The following is a 27444-nucleotide window of genomic DNA, read 5'->3' as shown; positions in this document are numbered from 1 at the left end:
CCTCACCTCTAGCCAAGACCCTACCCCTCCCAGAGCCACCTGCAACCCCGAGTTCCCCACATCACCGCACCCTTCCAGGTGTGACACTTGCAGTGGGCTCAGTGGTGGCCCCCAAAGAAGCCTGAACACCCTGGGAGCCTGTGAGCATTGCCTCCCAGGGCCTGTGATGTGGTCAGGACTTTGAGAGAACACTATCCCCAGTGGTCCCGGTGGCCCCGAAACCCAATGACAAGTGCCCTGAGCCATAGAGGAGAGGAGGGGGCAACGTGACAGCAGAGGCAGAGACTGGGGGGTTGCAGCCACAAGTCCAGCCATGCTTGGGGCCACCAGACGCTGGTAGAGGCAGGAAGGGATTCTCCCTACAGCCTCTGCAGGGAGTGTGGCCTGCCTGGCATCTTGATCTTGGACTCTGGTCTCCAGAGCTGTGAGACAACACATTTCTATTATTGTCCTTTATTTGTTTCTTTTTATGACTGCACCTGCAGCACATGGGCCGGGGGTTGAATTGGAGCTGTAGCTGCCAGCCTAGGCCACAGCCACAGCATCGCCAGATCTGAGCCACCTCTGCGACCTACACCGCAGGTCATGGCAACGCTGGATCCTTAACCCACTGAGCGAGGCCAGGGATTGAACCCTCATCCTCACAAACATGTCAGGTTCTTAACCTCCCGAGCCACAATGGGAACTCCCACATCTGTTGTTTGAGGCCCCCTGGTGTGGGGTAGTTTGTTTCTGCAGCCCCAGGAACCTGGTGCTGCCTGCATATGGCCCCCCGCCCCTGGGCCTTTCCCTCCCTGCGTGGGTGTGAGCGCTTGTCCTGCTCCCCCTGGAGGGCGGGGAGCCCTGTGGATACTCTGCCCACAGTCTCCTGGCCCCGCCCCCTGCACTGGAGGGCCCCTCCCTCCGTGGGCTCTCTTCTCCGGCCAGAGACCTGCCCTTTCATTTCCTTCATCTGCCAGCTGCTGACGGGCGGGCTGTGTGTGCCTTTCACAGGGGCCCCCTGTGGCCTGGACACCCACACAAAAGACCCACACCAGTCAAAACCCAGGACAGCATGACAGAGCGAGCAAGCAGCACAGTGACTGTGTCCACTGCGGTGTCGGACCCCTCTCCTCTCGTCTGTAGTTGACAGAGCCTTCGAGGGGGAGGGGGTCCACCCTGCAGCTCCCTGTGTGGAATTCTGACTGCGGTGTGTGTGTGTGTGTGTGTGTGTATCTGTCGGGGACTATAAAATGTTGGCACCTAAGACAGGGACAAAGCTATTCCCTCACTGAAGCCCGTAAGGTTTCTCGTGATCTGCGAGCTTAATTTGACCCGGGCCCAACCCAAGCCAGCCCCTGGGAAGATTCTAGCCACTCCTCCTCACCTGCTACAGGGAGTAACAGAGTCAAAGAGGAGGCCTCCCTGGTTCCCGGTAAAAACCTGAACCACACACAGCTGCCTTATCACTGCACCAGTCCTGCGTTTAAACGGCCTTTGCCTGAAGGATACTGCAGCCAGGCCCCAAGGCCGGTGGCAGGGGCCAGCAGGGAGGTGTGCCAAGAGCCCTGCCAGGCTGCTCTGTGGTCAGAGGCCCACTTGGACCCTGCTGGGTACCTGCGGCCAGTCAAGAGCTACCCAGGTACCTCATCTGCTGGGGCATGCTTGGTGATTTTGGAATCAAGGTGTCGGTGGCCACGTTCCTGGACTGAGCTGGTGGCTCAATGCTGGGCAGGCAGTGGCTGTTCCTGCTCTCCAGGTATATTCCCCTGGGGTGGGCCGGGGGAGGGTAGGGGTGTGGTTCTCCCCTGGTTCTCAAGTGGCCGATGGAAAACACTTGGTCTCAGGCCATCGGCCAAGCAAAACAGAACCAGACACGGGGTGTTAAAGTAAGACTGAGTAGGGATACCTACTCTGTGTCTGAGCAGGGCCCCAGCAGGCCACAGGGGCCTGGGGTGGTGCCCTCTGGCTGGCAGCGGCCTTTCTCCAGCTCCTGATCTTGCTCCCGCACACCCTCGGTTTCTCATCCCGGGAGCACTGCAGCCAGGGCTGCTTGGAGGGCTGCGCAATGGGGCCCTAATCTGGGCAGCCGCGACAGTGGCCCCGCTGGGGGAAGAGAGGGCAAACGGTCAGGTAATCAGGTGAGACACCCCTTCTTACTCCAGGCCGCCCCTTACCTGCTGCCTGGCAGGGACCCCTGCTTTCTCCAGCAACCAGACCAGAGAAACGCTTCCCCGAGCAGCACGCGGAGCGCTCCCTTTGCCCTGAATGCCTTCCCTCCAGCTACCTTGGGCGCCCGCCCCAAAATCCGGACCCCGTCCCCAGCTCTGGCGAGCGCTCCGCCGACACCTTGCACCACCGAAAATCTCTCCCCTCCATTCGCGTCCGCGCCTCCTTTCTCCAGGGACACGCCCTCTTTTTTGTCCCCTTTCCCCAAGCCAGCCGCGCACTAAGGGAACGCTCTGGTCTCTGCCACCGCCCACCGCCTCCGGGAACCCTCCCCCCACACCCCCATCCCTGTCCTTCGGGACCCCCAGATCGGCTTCCTGCTTTGCACCTACTTTGGGGGAACGGCTCCATCCCTAGGGTACCCCCGTTTCTCTCTCGCTTCCAATCGCCTCGCGCCCCGGCCGCCGCCCCAGCCTTGCGCAGCGCAGCCCGCCCCTCTCTCTCCCTCCATCCTCGGCCTCCAGCCTGGGGTGCCCTCCCGCCGCTCTGGGCCTCCCCTGTGCGGGAGCGATCCCATCCCCCGCTTCGCCCCCCACACCCGGGTCCCCGTGGGGCGCGGGGTCCCCCGGGAGCGCTCCCCCGCGCCTGCCCCGCGCGCCTTTGTGCGGGCGGCGCGCGCGCTGCGTCAAGGCTGCCGCGGCCCCACGCACACACTCACCGCGCGCAATTAACCCCCGGGAGCGGCAGGAAGGGAGGAGGCGAGCGGGAGGAGGGAGCCCAATCGCGCGGCGCCCCCGCCCCGGCCCCGCGTGGCGCCGCCTCCGCCATTGCTGCGAGCAGAAGCCGGCGACGCGGAGGCTCGGAGCGCGGTCGGAGCCCAGACCTGCCGGAGCCGGGCGTGGGGTGAGTGCCGGCCGGCCGGCGGGGCCGCGGGGCGCACGGGCTGCACCCCTCCGCCGGGAACCCGGGTCTGGGGCCTCGCATCCCCCCCAGGCGGGAGGGACGGGGGTCCCCGGGCGCGTCTCCCGCGCAGAGGCGCCAGGACGGGGATGCTTCTGGATCCGCCGGCAGGGGCGGCGCCCCCTGCGCTTGGCGCTTTTGTCCAGAGGGTGAGCGTCGATAAAGACACGGTACCTGCCCCCTCTCCCCCGCACTCCGCGGGCCGCGACCTTCGCGTCCTCGCGACCCCTCCCCAGAGGCCAGAGCTCGCCGACGCCCGGGACAGCGGGCGGGTCCTGCTCGCGGTGACCCCCGCCCGGCCTTCCCTACGCAGGCGGCAGCCTCGGGTCTCCCGGAACCATGGTGAAGTTGGGGAACAATTTCGCGGAGAAGGGCACCAAGCAGCCCCTGCTGGAGGATGGCTTCGACACCATCCCCCTGATGACGCCCCTCGATGTCAATCAGCTGCAGTTCCCGCCCCCGGATAAGGTGAGAGGCCCCTGGCCCCCCGCACCGCCGGGCGCGCATCCCCAAATCTCGGGCGACGACCTCAACAAAAGAAACGCGCCGCGTGCGCTGGGGACGAGCTCGGGCGGGGCGGGGGACGGGCCCCAGAGGACCACGTACCCGCGCGGGATTCTGGATGGGCTCGTCTGGGGACCCCCTCCCCCTCCGATGACAGCTTCGTCCTGACAATGGAACGCGGTCGGGGAAAGGTCCCTTCTTGATTTTTTGCGGGACCCTTGTCGGTGGGAGGCTCCTGGCCTCACCGCCACCAACCCAGTCGCGGCCCCGCGGTACCAGGAGCCCTGGTTCTGGGGTGAGCCCAGGCGCGGCTGCCCCTCGCGCCTTCCCGGGTGGTGTGGTTTCTGCCCGATTTGCCTCTTTGCGGGGCGGGGGCGGGGCGGGGGGGGGAAGGGGAGGCCCCTCTCCTTGGCGCCGTGGACCCTTCTTAGGGGCTGAATCCCCCTCCTTTAGCGTCTCCGCCCACCCCTGCCCGGCCGGCGGTAGATGCTGCAGGGCGCGCGCTCCTCCACCGCCTCCTTCCTTTGTTCCTTTTGTGAAATCTCCGAATAAGCGCCCTTGCTCCTCCGGATTAGTGGAACTGGAGACGACCATTCATCAGCCTCTCCTCCAAGTGGGTTTTTTGTTCTTGGTGGGTTTTTTGTTTTTTCTTCGCTGAATTTCAAGAATCCCCTCTTTTCTTGAACACAGCGTGCCATCAAGTAGTTTCTGTCCATTTAGAGCCACATTTTCCAGAGTTAATGCTTAAAAACCTTTGCAAGTCTAGACAATTGTATGGTAACACTCAGACCTGAATTAATCAGTACACATCCATTCTGACACCTCCATGCTACCTGAAACCACCCTGGCCACGAGGAAGAGCACTCTGTTCCCTGTTCCCCGAAGCATATCTGCATTTATTGTTCCAGTGAGTCCCTGGTGGGGAGGTTCTGACTCAGGGCTTGTTTATTCCAGCATGCTGGTGATTGCTGGCTACCCGCAGGGCTGGGGTTGGGGGGACTATCGCAGGGGTGGGACCTTCCCTTTCTGGAGGATTCCTTTAGTCCCTGGGGAGCCCTTTGAGAGCCTTACTCAGCTCCTCAAACTCTGTCTGTACTTGGATAGAGAGGCAGGGGGCAGGGGCCCCGAGCGAAGCTGGAGCAGGTGTTACATTTCAAGAAAAGAGGATCAGCTGGTCACACCTGGATGCTGGGGCCATGTGGGGCCACGCTGGGGCCTCGATGTTCTAAAAGAGGCTTTGCAGCAGAGGCAGGGCTGCCGGAGGCCTCAGCTTCTGCCTTCCCATCCCTGTCTAGGTGTCAGACTTGCCCAGTTAGCCTCATGCCACTGTCCCCACCTGCCCCTCCTGCCTTAGTCCCAGAGGGGTGGCGGCCTGTGCCAGGAACACCGCGTCCCCAGGCAGCACCTCTGTCAGGTGATCCCCTGCACTCAGCCTCCTCTTTGGTCCTCAGTCTGTTCCATTCCAGAACCATCTGGCACACGGTTGGCTTACAGCAAGGGGGAGGTTTCAGGCAGGTGTGAAATCCCGCGTCCAGGAGTGGTCCCCACAGCTCTGAAAGGGAACGACTTTCATCTCCGAGACGCTCCAGAGATGGGATTTGAGCGGGAGCAGTGGTTGGGCCGGAGGATTTCTGAGGTCACAGATTCTGAGGGCTGAGGAGGCCAAGTCTCAGAGGGTTTGGGGACCTGCCCAAGGTCACTCCGCTGAAGGCCACAATTCTCCAGGATGCAGAAGCTCTGGCAGGGTCCCTTGCTCTGCCCTGCTTGGAGCCAGATACCCTCACAGATGACCTCTCTCAACCCGAACAGGAGCAGCATGCAGCTCCCAGCAAGGTTCAGGGGGGTGTTGTCGCCTGGGACAGGTGACACGTGTCCGAGGGCAGATGCTGCAGTTAGGGTTGTAAGTGGAATGTGTGCTGAGCCCCGAGGTCCTGGGGGTGTGACACTGCGGGTAGTCACAGAGCTGGCCGAGCAGCAGGGCCAGTCTCAGCTGACACGTGTTGAAAGCTTATGACGCACCAGGCAGTTGACCACGTGCTTTACAGCTTTCGGTTCCCTTAAGGGGCTGACTTGGGGGAGGTAACTGCCATTGTTATCCCATTTTCCAGATGTGGAAATGGGGGCACCGAGAGTTGAAGGAACTTGCCTGTTCACGGCAGATGCAGGCGGAATCTGGGCTGATAGGATCCTGATCAGGTCCCCGCTGGGCTGAGGGTCCCGTGCGCTCCCTCCTCCTCCTCGCAGTAGCCCGACCGCCTGGGCGTTGCTCCCGTTTCACAGGCCAGAACACTGAGCTTCCTAGGGGTGAAGTGCGTGCTCAGGGTCACACAGCTAGTCAGGTACAGGTGTGGTTTGAGGCTGGCAGGGTGAGGCCCAGGTGCTGGCCCACCCAGAGATGGGTGCCCCCCCCCGGGTGGCCATGCAGGTGCTCACACGTGGGGGAGGGAGGGCTGTGTCCCAAGGGGGAGGAGGAGGAAGGCAAGAGCGGGCTTCCAAGGGCTGTGGCCCTTGGATCATTTTTTTCAGTGTTGCATGATTGTGGGCCGCTTTCTCCCCAAGGCTGGGTCTTGTGTCCCAGCGCAGCCTGGGAGCGACCGCCATGCCCCCAGTCGCCGTTCTGCCCTGGGTCCCAGCGTCAAGGAGGGTGGTGTGCTGCCACACTGTGGTCCACTCAGTGAAGAGGGTGTTGAGGAAGGGCGAGGGGGGCTGGTTCTCCCCAGTCCAGCACCCGATTCCTGGCGTCTGCTCTGGGGACTAGGCATTTGGGGGTTAGAGACGTGGAGCCCCTCGCACTGCTGCTGGACCCTCTCCTCCCCATCCAGTGGGGTGGAGAAGAAGTGGCCCCAGCAGTGGGGGGTGATGGGGGCGGGGATGCTGAGAAGAGGCTCTGAGCATCTGCAGGCAGAGGCTTGGGGGGTGGGTTAGCGTTCCTCTTGCGGGGGGGAGGGGGGGGGGACCAGGGAAGGGGTTTGCCCTGGGCAGAGGCGGAGCAGGCTTCCTGGTTGGAAAACATCTCCCGCTTCACAGTGGAGCATGGAGGGGGAACAGAGAAGAGAGATCCTTCCAGGGTTGTTGCAGAGACAGAGGAGAGAGAGGGGGTGGAGACAGAGAGACTCCCCAAAATCGATTTGCCTGAAGCTTGGCTGCCTGCTCCTTCTAGCCCTGGAGGGAAATCGTGTGCTCAGAGCTTCTTTTACCCACAGCAGCAGATAAGGACCAGTGAAAAAGCAATGCATCCTTCCCCGGCCCCCCGGGCCGATAAAGCACCTCACAGGGAAGGGAGCACCCAATCAGGGGTCCGGAGCCCCGGGTGGTGGAAGGAGCACTGGGTTAGGAGTCAGGGCTGCTGACTCCTGTGAGCCCTGCCTCCTATTAACCACATGGCCCGGACCAATGAACTTGACGTCTCTGCCCCTCCTTCGTCATACTTCCCTCCTGGGGCTGCCTTCGGGATTATTCATGAGTAATTTCTCTTAAAGTCTTGGCCCGGAGGAGAGTTCTAGTAAGTGGTGGCTGTTCTCGTTCTTTTTGGGAAACGCTTCCTGGCCGAATGGTGACCTTGAACAAGAGGGTTCTCACGCTCATCCGCTCTGGCCCAATGTCTGAACGCATCCGGCGGTGCCGCTGACGGTTTGCTTCTGTTCCCTGGACCAGGTGGTCGTGAAAACGAAGACCGAATATGAACCTGACCGCAAGAAAGGCAAAGCACGTCCTCCCAAGATAGCCGAGTTCACCGTCAGCATCACCGAGGGGGTCACCGAGAGGTTCAAGGTGAGCAGCCTGGGGGCCGCTTCGCCCCCAGGCTGTGTCTGCAGAGACGCCCTGCGGGGTTACGGAAACGGGACGGGACAGCAGCACAGGCGGACCCCAGATGTGCAAAACTGACCCTGTGGTTTTTATATGTCTTTATCTTTCAAAATCATCAGTATTAATTTTTTTTTTTTGCAAGCAATGTCTTTATTAAAGGAAAGCAGATAGGTCCCAGGGTTGCTGTGAGGTGGGAGAAGCGCCCCCCCCCACTTTCTCTGTTGTCCCATAGGGGTTCCTATCTCTTAAAGGTGGGGAGGGTACCAACGTGGGGTCCAGAGAGATGTGGTTTTCTCCCATTGGCCTTCTTCAATCACCCGTTTCAGTCCTCGTCCAGTGCGCTCTTAGGGGTGGACAGTATTACTTACTTTTAATAACGGGGAAGACCTACCCCTAAACTTTCTTTTAGACAAAAGTTAGAAACGTGTGGAAGATCGCTCCCCAGACATTAAAGTCCCCGCTTACAGTCCCGTTCCTGGGGCAATGGAACTGTAGGTGAGGACGTCCCGGGGCCGTGGGGCTGTAACACACTCGCACTTCCTTGGTGGAAGACCGGCCTGAGCTTTTGTGCAGGCTTATCTAAGCAGTCCTCCCCAGGAGGCCAGGACTATCCATGTACCCCGTTTTGCAGATGGGGACGTTGGGGCACAGAGAGGCCTGAGTCTGTGGTTTCTGCTGCTGACCTGAGGAAGGTGTATAGGCTGAGATGTGCTTCTGGCAGCTTCTGGCTTGGCTGCTTATCTGTGCTATGGGGGCACAGGTCAGACTGACCCAAGGTCACCATCTCTCTGTCACTCCGGCCACCTGGCTTGGGGTACGCCTCATATGCTGCCACTTGCACCACCCTCCCTGTCTACACCTGGAGATTGGCCCCCGGCTAAGGCAGAGTGACCACAGTTTCAAGGTCATGATAGCCATCGTCCCAGGGGTGACATTATCTGAGCATATCTCGGTTTGTTGTCCCTGATTTGAACTTTGCTTCTCCTGGCCCTGGCATTTGGGGTCCCCCCGGAGCGTGGCACGGTGTGGCAATTGAATGGCTATCTCTTCATCTGTGAGTTGCGTGCCAGGCTCTGTCCCCACCTCTGGGGTCCTTTGTTTGTGCTTTTCATGCATGCTCACCTGATACAGGTCCCCAGGTCCCTTGTTTAAGGCATGGGTGACGCACATGGGCCACCAGGGCTCTTGGCAGCCATGGCTGGGCCTTTGTGTGGTTACCTGGCTCCAGCCCAGGACCTGAGGGCCCAGAAGATCTGAGCCGGTCCCAGTGGAGCGGGCTGTGGTGGCAGAAGTCCTGCCTTTTCTGCTCCCACCCCTGGGGATGTCGGAGAAGGGGGTGCACGCGGTGGGTGCTCGCTGGGTTGGTGGACCGCAGCGGGCCCGTTCTTCTAGTTCTGTACATAAGCCAGGCATCTCTGGACACTTAACTTCCATGGCCTCCCTGTGATGCACAGCCACCCTGAAGGGGGCATCACAGCCCCTTTTGCACATGAGGCCATTGAGTCCTGGGGGTCACGGGCGCTGGGGTACACGCCCCATGACGCTGCCCAAGGCAGTGCCCTTCCTCCACACCTCCTGTCACACACGCCTCCCCAAGGCCACTGTCCAGCCCCCAGGCCCCTTCCGTCACCTTCCAGTGGCCGCTCAGTTATCACCTCCGCCTTGAAGCCTCCTGGGATTGACCTCCCCCTCCCAGTGTTCCCACTGCCCTTTGTATCCAGGCAGTAAGAGCACGTAGCTGTCAGGCAGAGCTCCCCTGAGCCGGACCCCGGGTCAAGCTCATTATGCTATGATCTCATTTTATGCTCACAAACCTCCCGGGGCTGGCACCGTCATGAGCTCCATTTTCCAGTCGAGGGAAACCGAGGCAGAGATTTTGAACCTGGGGAGTCTACTCTTGGCTGGAACAGCAGGGGTCCACGGGGCTTCCCCCCGGGGGACACGTTTGCACGGGACGTCTCAGCCCAGGTGGCCCGTTGCGCTGCTGGATTATTCTGCTTCTCAGAAGCCTTTTCCTTGGTTGATTTGAAACCCTTCCCGGTGCTGCCCCGTGGCCTGATCGCCCTCCTTCCCAGCAGCTCTGGTACATGTGGGGGGCCCCATACCCCGAGTCCTCCCTGTGTCAGCATTGTTTTTCTGCTTTCCTTTCCTCTTTTGTCACAGTGTCCGGGCCCCTCTCCCCGGCCCATGCTTCTCTTCGAGTGTGACCTAGTGTCCCCATGAGTGGGGTGAGTGTCCAGTTCAAAACAGAGGCCCCTTGGCCTGAGTTGGGGCCCTGGGGGAGCCAGCTGGGGCGTAGCATCCCTGAGCCGCCAGCCGGCAGTGAAGGTAACGGGCTTCAGTGCAGGCAGAGCTTCCAGCCTCTTCACGGGCAGGAGAGGCTCTCCCAGGTCTTCCTTCTGGTGCCAGACACACGCATGGTGACATCTCCGTGGGTCAGGGGCTGACCGCCCAGGCCGAGGACCCCCAGGTCTGCCCCGGCGATCCTCGCCTGGTGGGCGAGTTTGATGGCGGCTCCCAAGGGAGCCCCCTCTGGGCCGCATGTGGGTGTGAGCCCTTTGCAGGTGCTCATGCAGTTGGCAGGTGACTGGCCCAGGGCCCCACAGTGCGAGGCGGCCTGGCCAGCTTGACCAGGAGGCCTGTGGGCTCGACTTGCACAGCAGAGCGACCCGCGTCCTGCAGCACCTCCTGCCTTTGGTCGGGGGATAAAACTGGAAACAGGTTTACCCTCTTCCCTGCGTGTCTGCTGTGGGGCCTGTGAGGGGACGTGGCCTCCAGGTGTCGTGGGGGGTCACCGGCATTGGAGTCACCCGAGGATGGATTTTTAACAGAGAGACCCCGGACCCCGGGGACATGCATTGTAATGAGCTCTCCAGATGGTCCTGAGGGTTCTGTGGTGGCCACTCTTTATGGGTGGGGCAGGCTCCGGAGGGCTGGCGCCCTTTGGAAATGCTAATGGTGCTCGCCCTTCTGGAATGTTCTCTTGGCCTTTTCCTGCCCAGTTGTTTCCGGCATCTCTGAATGCACAGCATAGTGAGGCGGTGCTTCTCTTGGGGGGGGGACGTCTGTCTGCTGGTCCAGGAGGCTCTCTTTCAGAAAACTGGGCTGTGTGTGGACAGCGGAGACAAGGGCCTGCACCCCCCCACACACACACCCCCCTTTGGAGGTCAGTCACAGCTTTGGCTGGGACAGACCCTCTTCTTCATCCTGCAGGTGACCGGGCAGTGTCCCTCTGGCTCCCCGGTGCAGCCGTCCCCTCGTTCCTTTAGGCTCCTTGCGTGAATGGCAGGAATGAAATTGTGCCTTTCAGCTGCTGCAGCAACAAGCAAATAACGTGGCCCCCCCGTTTTGTAATTGGTGTAGTTCAAGGGCGAGGGGCCGCTGCTCTGTGCCCCATTTTTATACACCTTTGGGTGGCATCCTCGAGACGAGCCGTCTTTTTGGATGTGGCTTGATGATGATGGCCCGGGGCTTAATCTCTTGGCTGTGAGGTTGCTAGGCTGGTTGCTAGGTAACTGCTGGCTGGGGAGAGGGTTCTGTGCGACTCCGCTGCACTGGGATTGCTGGATGAGTCACCCAGTGGCGGCCCAAAGTCTAGGCCTCCGAAGAGGTTAGTGTCCACGAGGAAAGCGGTCGTTTAATTAATTGGAGGTGTATTTATGCCGAGAATAAACACAGGCTGAGATGTTCCTTAAATTCACTAAACATAGACGTGTTTTAAATTGTGCGTCCCACTCACCCGTGCAGAGCTGTGTGTCGAGGTGCCGCTGGGGCTGCTTCTGTGACCCGGTGGAGGATGGAGGGGCCGTAATGAGCCAGATGAAAGGAAGGTTTATGCTTGTGGCTGCTGGGATGGGGGCTGCGGCACCTCTGACCTGTGCACGTCCTCTCCCTGTGAGTTCAGGGTTCAGCTGAGCTGGCCCACCCCCTTGCTGGTGGCCCATTGCCTTCAAGGCTTTAAGAGATCCCAAGGTCGGCCTTGCACAGCTGGCACAGAGCTGGGAGGGAGAGACCAGGTTTGTTGGAGTGGTCCCCATGTGCTGGGGCGAGGTCCCCTTTGCCTCCTGTCAACAAGTGCATCTGTGGGTGGTTTGTGTCTTTTCCCACATCGTTAATGACCTTGAGCCTTCTGTGCAGCTGCCTGTTTTCCACCCTCTCCAGTAATCCCCTGGTGTGTTTCAAGATGCCTTTGTTAAATATTTATGACCAGCCGCACGGTTTCCGTGGCCCTCGGCGGTGGGGACAGTCTTCATGGGGTGGCACCGGGGATCCTAGAGATGCGTTTCGACACCCCTGCCACCTTTAGCGGAGCATCATGCGGGGTTCGGCAGCCCTGCTCTGCGGGTGCAGAGCCCACGGTTTTCTGGCCCAGCTGTAGAGTGAGGGCTTCATCCAGAATCGGGTAATTAAGTGGGTTGAGTCATCCGGGGTGTGTGTCTGCGTGCTCACTTTGTGTGGCTTCCCAAAAATATTTAGTGCCGTAAATGCTTGGAGATGTCAGGATTCATCTTATTTTTCCGTCTTTCTTTCTTTTTTACTGCATTACTCAGCAGAAAAGTCCCTGTGCTCCCCCCCTCCCCCAAGAGGGCGGGAGGGAGAGAGAGCAGGGTAAGGACGACCCAGCCGCCATCGACCCAGTGCCTGCCTGGGCTCAGAGTGACAGTCTTGAAGGTCGCGCTTGCTGACCTGATTTTGGAGGGAGGTAGGGAATTAAGGTCATAGAGGAACAGAGGCAAGATCAGCCAGCTCACGGGGCTGGGAGGATTCCAACCCACAGCCACCTGACACTGAGCCCACCAGGCTTTCCTTCCGCACTGGGGGGGGGGGCGCGGGGGGAGGGTGATGTTGCTGCAGTTCCCACCGCGATGGGGCAGGGACCCTGGGAGGCCCCCAGCAGGAGAAGGGGCCCCAGGCCACAAAGAGCAAATAGGAACACAACAAATGCAAAGGCCCCTCGAGCCCTCGTCTGTGGACCAGGGTGACTGCTAATTCCCAGCTCACGGGGAGCATCTGGAGAACAGGTACAAGGTCCAGGGTTGAGTGGCCCAGACTGGGACACTTTTCGTAAAATTCTTTTTTGGCCGTCCTGTGGCATACGGGGTTCCCAGGCCAGGGAACAGATCCAAACCGCAGTCGCAACGCCAGGTCTTTAACCCACTGTGCCAGGCTGAGGATCAAACCTCTGTCCCAGTGCTGTCCCAGTGCTCCAGAGAGGCCGTTGATCCCGTTGTGCTGCAGTGGGAACTCCAAGAGTGGGGCACTTTTGAGAGTGACAGTGGACACTGTGTTTGCAATGCAGGGACAGTAACCGTCAGCCAGGACTGTCCTGATCATCGAGGGCACAGGGTCCCCTCCATATAAACTCCTGAAAAAGTTCATCCCATGCTCATATCTGATTTGCTCTCTGTTCCTGGCCGTTCTTTCCAGAAAACACCTCTCAGGCCCTTCTTGCCTCTGGGCAGGGCTGCTCTGGCTCGTGGTCACCATCCGTCAGGACCCCTGCCCCCGCCCGTGCTGCCCCCAGTCTCCTAGCTCTGCCCCCCCCCTTTTGGTAGTAAAACATCCATAGCATAAAATGTATCATTTTAAGGTGTTCCATTCGGTGACGTTGAGCACATGGGCAGTGCTGTCCGACCATCACCACCACTTGCAGAACATTTTCATCACCCCCAGAGGAGACCCGGTGCCCACTGGCAGTCACTTCCCATTTCCCCCTCCCCTTCGCCCTAAGCAACCTCTAATCTGCCTTCTGTCTCAATGGATTTCCCTAATCTGCGCTTGTCATGTAAATGGAATCACGTTGGTCCAAGATGTGGTCCTGTATGTATCACTTAAGATAATGTTTTTAAGGTCCATCCGTGTTGTGGTGTGTATCAGTATGCTACTGCTCTTTATGTCTGAGTTCTGTCCCATTGTAAGGGTAGACCACATTTCATTTATCCATTCATCCACCGATGGACACTTGGGGTCATTTCCACCTTTTGGTTAAGTGTGAATAGCATCACGATGAACACTCAGGTACAAATTTCTGTTTGAGTGCTTGTTTTGAGTTTTCTTGGGTATGTACCTCCGAGCAGAATTGCTGATTTATGTGGTGATTTTATGTTTAACATAACTGAGAAACTGCTGTCTTCCACAGTAGCTGCACCATTTTACATTCCCAGCAGCAATGTACAAGGTTTTCACTTTTTCCATAGCCTCACCAACATGTGTTACTTGTTGATTTTTTTTTTTTTATAGCCAGTCTATTGGGTGTGAAGTGGTATATCTTTTTTTCTTTCTCTTTTATGGTCGCACCTGCAGCATATGGAAGTTCCTGGGCCAGGGGTTAATCAGAGCTGCATCTGTGACCTGTGCCACACTTGTGGCAATGCAGGATCCTTAACCCACTGAGTGAGGCCAAGGATTGAACCTGTAGCTTCATGGACACTGTGTTGGGTTCTTAACCCACTGGCCATAATGGGAACTCCTCTTATTGTGGTTTTGATTTGCTTTTCCAGATGGCTCATGGTATTGCATGTATTCACCTATGCCTGTTGGTCATTTGTTTATCTTCTTTGGAGAGAGAAGTCTTCTTCCACTTTTAATTGGGTTGTTTTGTCTTTCTGGGGTTGAATTGTAAGAGTTCCTTATATGCTCTGGATACCAGATCCTATCACATGCCTCATTTGCATATATTTGCTACCCTTTGTAGTCTGCCTTTTCACTTTCTTACTGGTGTTCTTTAGTGAGCAAAATTTTAAAATTTTGGTTCACAACAGTTTATTTTGATTCTTGTTCCTTGTGCTTTTGGTGTCACATCTAAGACACTATTGCCCGATGCAAGGTCATGAAGACTTCTCTCTTTGTTTTCTTCTAAGAGTTTTATGGCTTTAGCCTTTATATTTGGATTTTTATTCCATTTTAAGTTAATTCTTGTATATGGTGTGAGGTCAGGGTCCAACTTGGTTCTTTTGTGTACAGATAACCAGGTGTCCCAACACCACTTGTTGAAAAGGCTGTTCTTGCCCCCACTGAATTGTCTTGGAACCCTTATTGAAAATCAGTTGACCATGGACACATGGTTTTACTTCTTGACTCTCCATTCTATCTCATTGATTATTATGGCTAGTCTTATGCCAGTACCACACTGTTTTGATTACTGTAGCTTTACAGTCAGTTTTGAAATGGTGAAGTGTGAATCCTTCAACTTATTCTTCACTTTCCAGATTGCTCTGGCTATTCATGAGCCCTTGCCATTTCCATTTCCACAAAAAAGGCTGTTGGGATTTTGATAGGGTTGCATTGATTCTGTAGATCAGTCTGGGAAGCATTTCCAACTTAAAAATATTTGCTTCCAATCCTTAATGTTGTTCCATTTATTTGGGTCCTTTAATTTCTTTGTGATGTGTTACAGTTTGCCGTGTGCATATTCTCTCATTTTTACTGTAGGTAATAAACTACCGTAGGATTAGCGATACCTGTGACTGTCACCAAGGCAAGTAACAGGTGTTTTCTGTCTTGCATTGCAAGTGCTGCCAAGACTTTAGGAGGTGTTTAGTCTCAGCCTTCCTTTGAAACACAGTATTATCAGATCTCATTGTTTGATGTGTTAATAAGGAAGCATGTATATATTATATCACAAATCTACATTTTTGAATACTTTGATAATAGTATTTCAGTGTAATTGGTCTTCTTTCCTGTGTACCAAGTGTTTCATGCATTTTAAGCATGATTATGAGAAGGATCTATAGGCTTCACTTGGCTGCCAGAGCCATCAGCAGTACAAACGTGGAAACCCAGCACCAGGCTCTGCCTTGACCCTTGTTGCCCCACACACTGTCCCTCAAAGCCCACTGCCCACAGGGGTGAGGGCCACCAGGGCCACAGTGCAGTGCAGCACTGGCCAGAGGATGAGTGGTGTAGAAGCCCTGTACAGTAGCTGTAATTCCATCCCATGTGTCCTGTTATAGGGCTTTTACTGATGGTGCACAAGAGTGATGCCAATTTAGGGAACATGTTGAATCTGCTCTAATGCACACACGCATGCACATGCACACCCACGTGCACACATGTGTAAATTGGTGGCGAACATCTGTCCTTCAGGCAACTGGGTGACACCTCCTAGCACTGTGAGACATGCTAATTTGGGGCATGATAAAGGAGCAGCCGCCTCCTGAACCCCACAGCGCCCAGGAATTCTCTGGGCCCCCATCTCTTGGGGTAGCCACGGGACCCAGTGTCAACCAGCTTGTGTCCCCTCTCCTGTGGGACGTGTGATGCTCCAGCCACACTGGCTGTGAACACGCTGTGCCCAAGATGCCTGGGGCTTTGGCACATCCTCTCCCTCTGACGACACCACCCTGCCCCCAGCTTCCCAGCCAGTTCCCTGTTCTTCCTCTGAGACCGATGCCCCCTCCTGAACCTCCTCCCCGCGCGGGTGGGACCCGCCTCTGCTCCCGACTTTCCTTTCCCAGTTCTCACGCTGCACTGTGGTGAGTTAACACCATTCAGCAGAGACCAGGGATGGCCCTGTGGCTAAGGTCGCTCCGAGGTGGCCACCATCTCCTGGGAACATCTGGTGGCCACTGGAGATTCCATCCATGGAGGAGGGCGGGGCTCTGGGGCCCAGGAATCCTGGGCAAAACGCCCCAGGCCAGGCTCCAGGAGGAGAGCCTCAAGGAAGTGGTTCCCCACAGCCCTACGGAAGAGGGAGGGTCTTTTTGCACTTAAATAGGTGGGGTGCCATGACCCCAACTTCACAGTTCCAGAGACAGGTTTAAGGACGCACGTCTTTCCAAGACTTGAGGTCAGATTCTGTTTGAAAAACTGAGACGTAACCGATCCATAGCATCGTCTTAGTTTCAAGTGGGCAACGCAGTGAGTATTGGTGTGTATCTGTCACCGCAGTTACAGGGTTTTTTGGTGATGAGAACTTTTAAGAGCGACTCGCTTAGAGGCTTTCAGATATGTAACAGCAGCACCAACCACAGTCCCCACGCTCTTCACCGCATTCCCCAGGCCTCATTTGAGTTGGAGGCGTGAACCTTTTGGCCCCCTTCACCCATTTCTCACCCCCCAGCCCCGCCTCTGGTACCACCAATCTGTTCTGTTTATCCCTGAGCTCAGTTTTGTTTTGTTGTTTTGGATTCCACATATAGGTGAGTGCAAATGGTGTTTTATCTTTTTTTTGGTTTGTTTTTTAGGGCCACACCCATGGCATGTGGAAGTTCCCAGGCTAAGGGTTGAATTGGAGCTGTAGCTGCTGGCCTACACCACAGCTCACAGCAACTCTGGATCCTGAACCCACTGAGTGAGGCCAGGGATTGAACCTGCATCCTTATGGATACTAGTCAGGTTCGTTTATGCTGTACCACAATGCACTCCTGATATTTGTCTTTCTCTGTTTCACTTGACATAATGCCCTCAAGGTCCACCATGTTGTTGCAGATGGCAAGATTTCCTTCTTTTCATGGCTGAATAATACTCCATTGAGCATCCATTCATCCATTGATGGGCCCTTAAGTGGCTTCTGTATTTTGGCTACTGCAAATAATGCTGCAGTAAACGGGGGTGGGGAGGGGGGGGGGAATCTTTTCAAGGTTTTGTTTTCACTTCCTTTAGGGAAATGCCCAGATGCGCTGGTTCATATGGCAGTTCTATTTTGAATTTTTTGAGGAGTCTCCATACTGTTTTCCATAGTGGCCTCACCAGTTGACGCGCCCACCAACAGAGCATGAAGCTTCCCTTTTCTCTACATGCTCACCAACACTTACTATTTCTTCTCTTTTTGAAAATAGCTGTTCGACTAGAGGTGAAGTGATATCTCATTATGGCTTTGATTTACTTTTCCCCGATGGTGAGTGATGTTGCGCATAGACCTTTTGGCCATCCCTGTGTGTTCTTTGGAAAAATGCCTATTCAGTTCCTCTGCCCATTTTTTGGTAGGATTGTTTTTTGATCTTGAGTCGTATGAGTTCTTTACATGTTGTATGTTAACCCCTAATCACATATATGATGTATAAATATTTCCTCCCATTCAGTACATGGCTTTATTATTTTGTTGGTGGTTTCCTTTGCTGCGCGGGAGCTTTTTCGTCTGACACTGTCCCACTTGTTTATTTTTGCTTGTGTTGGTTTTGCTTTTGGTGTCAAATACAAAAAATCATTGCCAAGACCAATGCAGGAAGCTTCTCACCTATGTTTTCTTCTAGGAGTTTTGTGGTTCAGGTCTTAATTTCAAGTCTTTAGCTCTCTTGGTTTAAAATTTGCCTATGGTATTAGATAGCGCTTGAATTTTCTTTTTATTTTGCTTACGGTTTCCAGTTTTCCCAGCACCAGTTATTGAATAGATTGTCCTTTCCTCATTTTATATTCTGGGCTCCTCTGTCATACATTCATTGAGCATGTAGGTGTGGGCTCTCTTTTCTGTTCTATTGGTCTGTGTCTGCTTTTATGTCAATACCATACTATTTTGGTGACTGTGGCTTTGTAATATGGTTTGAAATCAGAGAGCATGATGCCTCTAGCTTCTTTGTTCTTAAAATTGCTTTGGCCATTTGAGGTCTTTTGTGGTTCCATACAAATGTGAGGATTGATTTCTCTGAAAATGGAATTGACATTTGCTAGGGATTGCACTGAATCTGTAGATCGCTTTGGGTAGTATGGACAGTTTAACAATAGTCTTCCAGTGCATGAGCACAGAATATCCTTACATGTATTTCTGTATCCTTCAGTTTCTCTTCTCAGTGTCCTATAGTTTTCAATATACAGGTCTTTCACCTCCTTGGTTCAATATATTCCTTTGGATGCAATCAGAAGTGGGGTTGTTTTCTTAATTACTCTTGCGATAGTTCATTTATTAATGTATAGAAATGCAAGATTTGTGTATGTTGATCTGTATTGTGCAACTTCGATTCGTTGAGTAGTTAGTTAACTGTTATTTGGTGTAGTCTTTAGGATTTTCTATAAACGATTTGTCATCTGCAAATTTTAAGTTTTACTTCTTCCTTTCTAATTTGGATGTCTTTTATTTCTTTTTCTTGCTAATTATTCTGGCTAGGATTTGCAATACTATGTTAATTAAAATTGGCAAGAGCGGGCATCCTTTTTTTTTGTTCCTGCTCTTAGAGGAGAAACTTTTTCACCACTGAGGATGCTGTTAGCTGTAGGCTTGACATATATGGCTTTTAAGGGGCACATTTCCTCTATACCCACTTTTTGAGGTTTTTATCATAAGTGCATGTTAAATTTTGTCAAATATTTTGTGCATCTATTGAGATGATCGTATGATTTTTATCGTGTATGTGCTATGTCGCACTGATTGATTTGCAGATGTTGAACCAGCCTTGCAACCACAGAATGAATCCCACTGGATCATGATGTATGTGTTTAATGTTTAGTCGAATTCAGTTTGCTAATATTTTATTAAGGAGAATATATTCTAACAGGATCTTTAAACCTGTTGTGTGCCATGGACCTCTTCTCGGGATAAAGTTTGCAAATGCCCAAAACAGAATATAAAGGGTTACAAAGGAGGCCAGTTATTTTAAATACGGCTCTCCCTAGGGACAGCCGTGCTGTTTCAGACTGTGGAAAGAGCCACTGCAGCTGCTCCCACGGTCCCCAGAGGCAGATCTGGGTGAGCAGGAGCAGGTTAATGTGGAGAGGGGGCTCAGGTAGGATGGGGCAGTGGGCGTGAGTGAGGTGCTGGGGCCTGGGTGGAGAGCCCAGCTCGGGATCTGACAGCCATGTGACCTGAGAGATGGCCAGGGTGACAGCTGCAGCCAGAGCAGGTGCTTCCTTCCGCAGTGTTCACTGCGCCCAGGTGCTGTCCTCAGCAGCCCTGAGTTGAGTCCTTGGCCCGCCCACCATCCTGGGAGCTGGGTGACCTTCGCAGTCCGGGCGCCCCTCCCAGGCACCAGAGGGTCACTATTCCTGTTGGAAAGCCCTGCACGTGCTCCGCTGTTTCCTCTGCTGCCACACGTCCCCAGGGCCACTGCCCGCCTCTTCCCGGCAGATTCGGCCTCCTTCCTCAGCCAGCTCCCCGCTCAGCTGCCTCTGCCATCTCCCCGGGCTGCCCACCTGGGCCCAGTGGTCTTGTTCTTGTCTGTGCCCATGCAGCCACCACCAGAGCAGGGATGGCACCTTCCGTGGAGGTGCTTTGGGCCCCAAGGCAGCCATGGCTCCACCCTGTGTCCCCACATCAGACAGGGACCTGGAATGCAGGCAGACTGGGGCTGCTGCAGTCCTCAGAGAGGGTGACGGTCCCACCACCTGGGTGAGGGTCCAGCGAAGAGCAGGGGAGTGCGGCGGACGGAGACGATGATGGGCAGACGGAACTCAGGGCTCGGTGGGAAGGGCCCCGTCGGGGCTGACACAGAGACTTCTTACCTGCCTAGGGGTCCGAGGGGCTGTTCCCTGGGTGGGTGTGTCCCCTGCAGTGAGTGTGGGCTGGGGGAGCGGGGAGGGCTGGAGAAGGATGACCAGGGTGGCCACGCGGGGAGAAGGGAGGGAGCAGTCGGCTGGGCCAGGGCCCGGGTGCTGCTCCTGGTCACCCCTCCCCCCGCACTGGCCTCTGGGGTCTTTGCACAGCCTTTCAGGCCAGGACGCGCTCTCACTCCTACCCCGGGGCTCCCAGCAGCCAGGAGCACCTTCAAGGCCCAGATATGGTATCATTTTGTTCCCTGCGCCCCAGGCCCTGCAGCTGAAGGAGGACCTCCCATAACCAGGCCTGCTCTGCTCATGTGCTGTCACACGTCCCATGTTCCAGCCTCCTGCTGGACTGGACACTCAGCTTCCAGAGGGGCAGAAAGCCAAGTCCCTGTGCTCATGGGGACTCCTTCCAGGGAGGGGACGGAGGCTAACTGAACGTGCTGTAACCTGACCAGGGCAGAGGTGATGGGGGCCCTGGACGGTCTGTCTGGCCTGCTCAGCTGGTCCCAGCTCCAGGGCAGGGCCGGTGTCCAGGGCTTGGGGGACGTCTTGTGGAAAAACTAATGAGCCAGTGGCTGATGGGTCACCTTGGACACCGGCAGCATCAGAGGGGCAGCCCACAGTCCGATGCCTGTGGACCGGTCACACCTGTACCCGGAGCTCTCTACACAGATCCTAGAGCACTAAAAATGGCCACTCGGAAATAAAGGTGATGCATAGATGTGGTTAAAAGCGAAAACGGTACAGAGTTGTCCAGAGTAAAATGACTCTGCTGACCTCCCATCCACAGAAGCCTCTGGGTTCTGTGGCTCCTTCCAGAGACAGTGCCTGTGTACACTGTGTGTGTGTCTGCCCACTTGCCTGCCCCATCAGCCACCTGACGGCCCCACCTGTGCCCACAGGTGTCCGTGCTGGTCCTCTTCGCCCTGGCCTTCCTCACCTGTGTCGTCTTCCTGGTCGTCTACAAGGTATACAAGTATGACCGCGCCTGCCCCGATGGCTTTGTCCTCAAGGTAGGTCCCCACACCTCCTGGGCCCCTGATGCCTTTGGGGAGGACCTGGGGTCAAGGAGAGGGAGCCACGTGACCCAGGAGCTGTGCCCTGATGGAACCCGGCTGCATGGAGGATCACTTCCTGGGGACCAGAGTCCCATCTGGACAGGCTGCTCACAGATACCTGTGGCCACAGCCCCACCGGGAGGAGGCGGAGGAGGGGCAGGGCCAAAACAGCCTTCTGCAGGCCCAAGGCCAGGTCCCGACTCGGAGCAGCGCTGGGCGGGGCAGGTCTGCCTGTTTAAAGGCTCTGCAGAGGGTCTGGTGTGCAGCCGCCTTGGGAACTCGGAGCCCCTGCACCTCTTGGGACCTGGGCATCTTCTGCTGGCCCCGATGTTGGGGTGCCCTTCTTGGAGAACACTGCAGGGACCTGCCCGTCTGTATCCCGCCGCCCTCGGGTTAAGGCTAGAGAAAGAAAGGCGTGCGTGTCCCCCTCCTCTTTCCTTTCCACATGTGCGTGTGTGTCACACACGTGGACCCCTGACCGTTTACAAGGGGCTTTTAACTAAGGTCTTTGATGCTCCCGGAAACCCTTGTGGGAGAGATGCCATCAGATCCCGTTTTACCAACGGGAGATTGGCACTGAGACATTCGTCGGACCCAAGGTCATGCCCCGCACCTCATTCATTATTCAGCGTTTAATTAAGGGCCGCCTCCTGTGTGCACGGCAGGGGCAGGGCATGCAGCCTGGGGCAGGACGTGTCCGGTGGCTGTTCTTGGAGCTCACGTTCTAGTGGGGGCGACAGGGGGCAGGCAGGGAGGCAAGTGTCCAGACCATGTGGGTGCTCCCAGTTAGGAAGAGGAGAAATCCAGGTGACAGTGTTGGCGGCCACCTCTTTCTGGGGAAGCACAGGGCTTGTCTGGGCTGGGATCCGAAGGAGGGGGTGCTGTGCTGGCATAGACCTGCTGTGGGCCAGGCTGGTGCTGAGGACAGACTGGGCTGGCCTGTGACCCCTGACCCTGAGGGGGCCCCGTGGGAAGGGCTGATGGGCACAGGTGCCTGAGTTTCCAGGATGCAGGGCCAGGGGAGCCTCTTGCAGGTGACCCTGAGCCGAGGGGTTTAAAAGGCAGATGCGGGCTGGGGAGGTTCCTAGGTTCTGGGGTTTTTATTTTTTAACCTGTGTGATATAGAAGGGTTTGAAACCTGACAGGAACTGCCCCAGGCCCCAAAGGGTGTAACATCTGGGCAACTGGTGTCTTGTAGACGGACCTCCCCGTGTGGCTGGGATGGGTCGCTGATGGGCAGGTGCCACCGCGGTGCCCTTCTGGCTCTTCAGCTTTCCTATCTGCTGGGCTGCGCGACTCCAGTCCTCACGGCAACCCAGGCGGTGACCCATCTGCCTCATTTCATAGACGAGGGAACTGAGCCCCAGGGGGCAAGTGACCTGGGCTGGACTCCAGAGCTGAGCTGTTCCTGCAGTGCCTGCTCCTCCAGCCTGCCGAGACACTGTCCCGGGCAGTGCTGGGCCGCAAACAGCCCACGCTCCATTGTCACTTCTCTTCTGGAAATAGCTTTTGCTCCCGGGGGGGCCGGCAGGTGTTTTCTGGTCTTAATGCTTCGGGGCCAGTGGCCTGGCGAGAAGGAGACCGGTCCTTCGTGGGGGTGGGTGGTCGGGGGAGGCGTGGGTGCGTGAGAGGACCTGAGAACTGTCTGGGTGGAGAGGAAGCTTGCCCACCGACAGACGGAGCAGGAGCCCTGGTCACACCCGGTCAGGCCTCGAAGTTGGCTCAGATGGGAGCTTTTCTAGACCAAGGCGTGGTCCCTTCTCTCCCTCTCCGCATGTTACCTGTTCAGCCCTGTGTCTCTGCTCCTGACACCAGGTAGTGGGAGCCAGGTAGCATCAGGTGGACTCGCACTGGGATGGCCTCAGGCCAGAGGATGATGTGACCGCCTGGTGCTCAAAGAGGGCCTCACGAGGGCCTTGGAGTTCCCCAGGTTTGCGGGGTTCCAGCCGAAGCAGCTCCTCCCACGCCCCCAATGCCAACCTTGCAGACAGGGTGTGGCCTCCCCAGGGCCCAGATGGCCGAACTGGAACCTGCCGGACCGGGGGAGGTGTTGCCTGTTTCTCACGGGTCTGCCTTTGCTGCTTGGCCGTCGCAGGAGCTCCGTGGGTGCCCGGGTGGTGTCCGGAGTGCTGAGCAGAGCTGTGGTCTCACTCACTTGCTGCGTCTGTGAAGTGGGGCTAACAGACCCCAGCTCACGGGGGGATGGGCCTGGAAGGCACTCGGTCACCTGGGACATGGCGAGGGGCCTGGGTCTGCAGGACAACCCCATGGGGTAGCCCCTCAGTGGGGAGGCAGAGCTGAGCTGAGGCAACGCGGGCGGGGCAAGGGCGAGGCTCCCAGAGGAGGTTCCCCCGAGCACCCCGGGCTGGTGCCCACGTCCGCGGGGCAGCAGCCACCCCAGCCCCCCTGTGACCCTCAGACCCCGTCACGGTCTCCACGTGGCGTTGCCCAGGGAGGCAGAGGAGCGCTGTGGGCAGCGGGATCCGCATCTCAGTGCGCACTGGCTGGTGAGGTGGCCGTGGCAGAGACATGCTTGGTGGCGCTGAGTGGACCTGGTGGGTGGGGCTGGGATTCTGAGGGTTTAATGCTCTTCTGGGGACTGTGAAGGTGGCCACGGCTAGGGACTGTCCCAGCTGCAGCAAGGGACCTTGGTGTTCCTGCAGTGATGTGGTTGCTTAGAGACACCGGTAACGGGGCTTCGGTGAGATGGAAGGTCTCTCTCCGTCGGCCCAGCCGGAGGCCAGCGGGGCTGCGCGCCCCTGCCCCCAGGGCGCTGTCCCTCCGACAGTCTCTGCCATCAGAGCCGCTGAGGGGGAGTCGGGGGGCAGTAGAGGGCGGGCGGCTTCCCAGTTTGTCACACCCCCAATCCCCTACCCCAGTGGCCACACGTTAGCCCCGTGGCCTCACCTGACTGCCAGGAGGGCTGGGCCACGTGCCTGCTTACTTGTGGGAGCAGGGCAGTGGGGGAGTCGCCCCCGCCACCCTGTCCTTGTGGTCTGGCAGCGATGTGTGCAGCAGAGGTGGTTTAGCCTGGCTCCTGGATGGACGATGAAAGCCCGCCTCATTTTGGGGGAGGGGCCTGGACTCCCCACAAGCTGATGAGAGCCAGGGACAGACCCCCCCACCCCAGGGTGCTGCCCAGGATGGGCCCTGCACTCAGGGGCCCTCGAGGGATCCTCACGGCTTCTGCTGCTCCCGGGAGCTCCAAGTCCCGCTCACGACTCTCTAGGGCCCTTGCAGGTTGTGTCCTGAGCCCCGTCCCCTGCCTGTTCCGCATCCTCCTGCCCGGGGCCGGGTCCCCTGCCTCCAGGTGCTCCACCCCGGCCTGCGCTGGCCCAGCTCACAGGGCCTTTCTGACGTCTCTCCCTTCCCAACTCAACCCCTTGCTTCTGGCAGACGTGCCAGAGGTTCCATTGTTTTCCAGTAAGTTTAGAATAAAGGACGACTGGTGTCGTCCTTTAGTGAAGCAGGAAGGCCTGCTCCAAGTCCCATCGCCTGGGCCTCGGGCCGTCCTGTTGCAGTGTGGTCACCGCAGGCGGTCAGCTCGCCACGGGGGCTCCCCCAGGCCCAGGGAGGGGCTCAGTGACCGTGGGGCTGGGGGTTACCCGGACACTCCCAGGCCGCCCTCCTGCACGGCCCCCTTGTCTTTCAGAACACCCAGTGCATTCCAGAAGGCTTGGAGAGCTACTACGTGGAGCAAGACTCCAACGCCCGGGAGAAGTTTTACACCGTCATCAACCACTACAACCTGGCCAAGCAGAGCATCACCCGCTCGGTGTCGCCATGGATGTCCGTCCTGTCGGAAGAGAAGCTCTCAGAGCAGGAGACCGAGGCTGCCGAGAAATCCGCTTAGCGAGATGGGCAGGTTCCTTACAGCGTCACTTGAAGGTAACAAAGGGACTCTGAGGGACATTTCATTCAATGTAATTACCGATAATTTAGAGGTTACTCATTTATGGTGCAACCGCTTCTGTTTGCTAATGCTGCTTTGCAAATAAAACTTGCTGCAGAAGACCCATGGGCATAAAGTCAGGTGCATATCAGCATTGCTTAAAGAGCTCTGACACCACGTTTCATGTTAAGGAATCTTAATTTAGTGACTTTACGGGGATTTATTGGATGCGGAAAAAAAAAAAATCTACACTGGATATACAAGGGGTTCGGACTTCAGATCAAGGTAATGCATTTTTTTGGAATTGATTTTTAAACTACCTTGCCATTTGCAAACCCTACTCCATAGCCATATCTAGAGCGACCCCTCGCTTTGCTAAGACCAAGCTGTACTTCACTTTTCTCCCTGTCTCCTGTCGATGGCAACTGTGCCAATGGCTGAGGTGTGCTGCAGTGGGTGGCGTAGGGAAGGAAGGAGAGATGCCATCAGGTCGCAGCTGTGCCCTCCCCTCCCTGAGCGCGCAGGTGCTGCAGCAAGCCCGCTCTGCGGGCCAAACGCTGCCTCTTGGTGCAGAGCGCCCACTGGGCCGAGGAGGCCGTGCATCACTGGGTGCAGGTGGACAGGGTCGGAGCATGTACCGTGGGGACTGCGGAGAGGTGACCCTGGGCCCCCAGCAGCAGACCCCGCCTCCCCGTAGTAGTCGGTCTGCTCTGTGGTGTGCTGAGTAGGAATGAAACCCACCGGCCCTTTTAGTCGTGTCTGTTATGAATACTTTTGTGTAACTGCTGGTAAGCCAGGACTACTGTAATTTGTCTTTTGTGGGACAGATGTAACTGATTTGAAACACAGGCAGGAGAGGCCAGGATGGGGGCTGGTGGGGCACCTGCAAGTCCAGTTAGGAGATTTTCACCCTCCCTCTTCGTAAGACAGCTGTGTCTCAGCCTGACTCCTGACATTAAAGTGGATGTTTACATCATCGCCAGTTAGATAAACGACGTGTGTGAGGCAACTAAGTAGAGAAAAGACATTGACAGACATTCTCTTCCATGTCATTTGAATGTGGTGTTTCTGGGGGACATGTCAAGTTTCACTGTTTTTTTAGATCAAAAAATAAATGAGAAACAGTGCAAGATCTGTTGTGAGTGAGCATGGTGGTCGCGGCCAACTCCCTTCCTGCTTCCAAAACATACTGTGCAGGTGACATCAGGGGTGTCTGGAAAGAAGGACCTTGGCCTCGGGGCCGTGGGTGCACCCTAGAGTCTCAGCTGTGAAGGATGCTGGGAAGCTGTGGGGATGTACGAAGAGCAGTGACTCTGTAGAGAGCGCACCTATCACAGTTTCCAGCCGACGGAAATCCAGCACCAGGGCGACTGTTTGCACTTTCCAGTAGATGTGTATTTCCCCGGCTGTAAACTCATCCCCATGTAACTTCCGACACTTTCACTCTCTTAATAAAGAACACAAGGATCGCTGTGGCGCCCTGGGACCGTCTGTGCAGAGCCCCCGCTCCCCGGCTGTGGGGTCCCCGACACCAGCTGTTTTCTGCACACGCGTGGCCGCCGGTGCCTCAGGCCCAGGTCCTTCTCCGGCCAAGAGCTCCATGGGCCCCGGTGGCACGAAGTCAGGCCCTGCCCTCTGGTCAGGACGGTGGTGGGGGAGGCAGTTCTCGGGGGAGCTGGGTCCCCCGGCCCCATCCCCCAAATCTTTCCCGACCGGAGGCAGGTGGGGTGCAGGGACTTTCTGCACTTGGACTTACCAGCGGCACAGGCGGTGCTCTAACTGCATCTCCTGGGCTAACAAGGCAAGGGTGGGCTGTCGGTTCCAGCACAGCGAGGCTGCGTATCAGCTGCCCGGGCAGACAAGAAGCCGCAGCAAACAAATGTCCTCCGCCGAGCAGGGCTGCTGGCCAGCAGTCTCCCTGCGGCCTCCGGGAGGGTGGAGCCCAAGGCGGCGGTGCCGGGGGAGAGGCCTGCCGTCCCCGCGCCCCGCAGGTGTAGGAATGCCCCCCGCTTCCGGCCGCAGGACCACCACGCAGACGCGTTCAATTGCGTAGATTCTTTTTCAGCTACTAATGGGCTCAAGCCCACAGGTCCAGGTGTCCCTATCGAGAGTCTGCGTGGCTGCGATGCTGGGGCTCCCGTCTGGCAGGAGCGGCGGCCTAGCTGTCGTACCAGTCGAGGAAGAGCAGGGAGAAGGAGCACATCACCAGGAAGAAGAGCACCCACACGCGGAAGCCGGCGTTGTTCTTGATGGCCTGGGGCGGGGGGGGGGGGACTCTTACACGGGGCCTGGCCACCGCGCATGTTGCGCCCCCCCGCGCGGCCCTACCAGAGAGTGGGTGTAAAATCTGTCGGAGGACGAGGGGGCTGGCTTTCCCTTGCTGGCTGGTCTTCATGTGGAGATCCGCCACCACTCCCCCAGGAGCAATGGCTCGATTCCACCCCAGGGTTGAAACCACACAGGCAGGCTCAGAGCACGAGTCCGCTCCCCGGCTGGAGCTTCCCAGCCGAGCGATGGCAGGGGTGGCCCCGGTATGGCCCCGCATCAACCCACGTCCGAGGACCGCGGATGCGGGTCCAACAGGCCTCTCCAGCCTGGATTTAGGGAGCTGGCCTCCCCCTTGCTATGGGCGACCCTGCGCCCCCGCGGGCCCCTCCGCAG

General features: G+C 57.0%; 2 protein-coding genes across 8 annotated transcripts in view; one reads left to right on the top strand and one right to left on the bottom strand.

Annotated features, from left to right (window-relative positions):
* The first annotated feature begins 2899 nt into the window (after positions 1-2899).
* NSG1 (neuronal vesicle trafficking associated 1) lies at positions 2900-26252 on the top strand. The gene is made up of 5 exons (XM_047751692.1): positions 2900-3051; positions 3422-3576; positions 7267-7383; positions 20736-20846; positions 24544-26252. The coding sequence occupies exons 2-5, from the start codon at positions 3448-3450 to the stop codon at positions 24742-24744; spliced, it is 558 nt and encodes a 185-aa protein (XP_047607648.1). The 5' UTR covers positions 2900-3051; positions 3422-3447; the 3' UTR covers positions 24745-26252.
* STX18 (syntaxin 18) overlaps positions 21969-27444 on the bottom strand; it is a 113594-nt gene continuing 108118 nt past the window's right edge. For 5 of the 7 annotated variants that reach the window (XM_047751688.1, XM_047751689.1, XM_047751691.1 and 2 more), the window contains exon 11: positions 26157-27037. In XM_047751688.1, the coding sequence (XP_047607644.1) occupies positions 26942-27037 (96 nt within the window). In that variant the 3' untranslated portion in view covers positions 26157-26941. Of the gene's footprint in view, positions 24773-26156; positions 27038-27444 lie in introns of those variants that run through there. The other 2 variants (XR_007130589.1, XR_007130588.1) reach the window with 2 other exon arrangements.

The sequence above is a fragment of the Phacochoerus africanus genome, chromosome 10, assembly GCF_016906955.1.
Source record: "Phacochoerus africanus isolate WHEZ1 chromosome 10, ROS_Pafr_v1, whole genome shotgun sequence".
NCBI lineage: Eukaryota > Metazoa > Chordata > Mammalia > Artiodactyla > Suidae > Phacochoerus > Phacochoerus africanus.
Note: the sequence above shows the minus strand (reverse complement) of the source record. Positions and strands in the feature narration are given on the sequence as shown.

Coding starts and splice junctions, on each gene's coding strand:
- NSG1 (XM_047751692.1), top strand. CDS start 3,448: ATGGTGAAGTTGGGGAACAATTTCGCGGAGAAGGGCACCAAGCAGCCC. Junction 3,577..7,266: donor AGTTCCCGCCCCCGGATAAG/GTGAGAGGCCCC, acceptor TCCCTGGACCAG/GTGGTCGTGAAAACGAAGAC. Junction 20,847..24,543: donor CCGATGGCTTTGTCCTCAAG/GTAGGTCCCCAC, acceptor CTTGTCTTTCAG/AACACCCAGTGCATTCCAGA.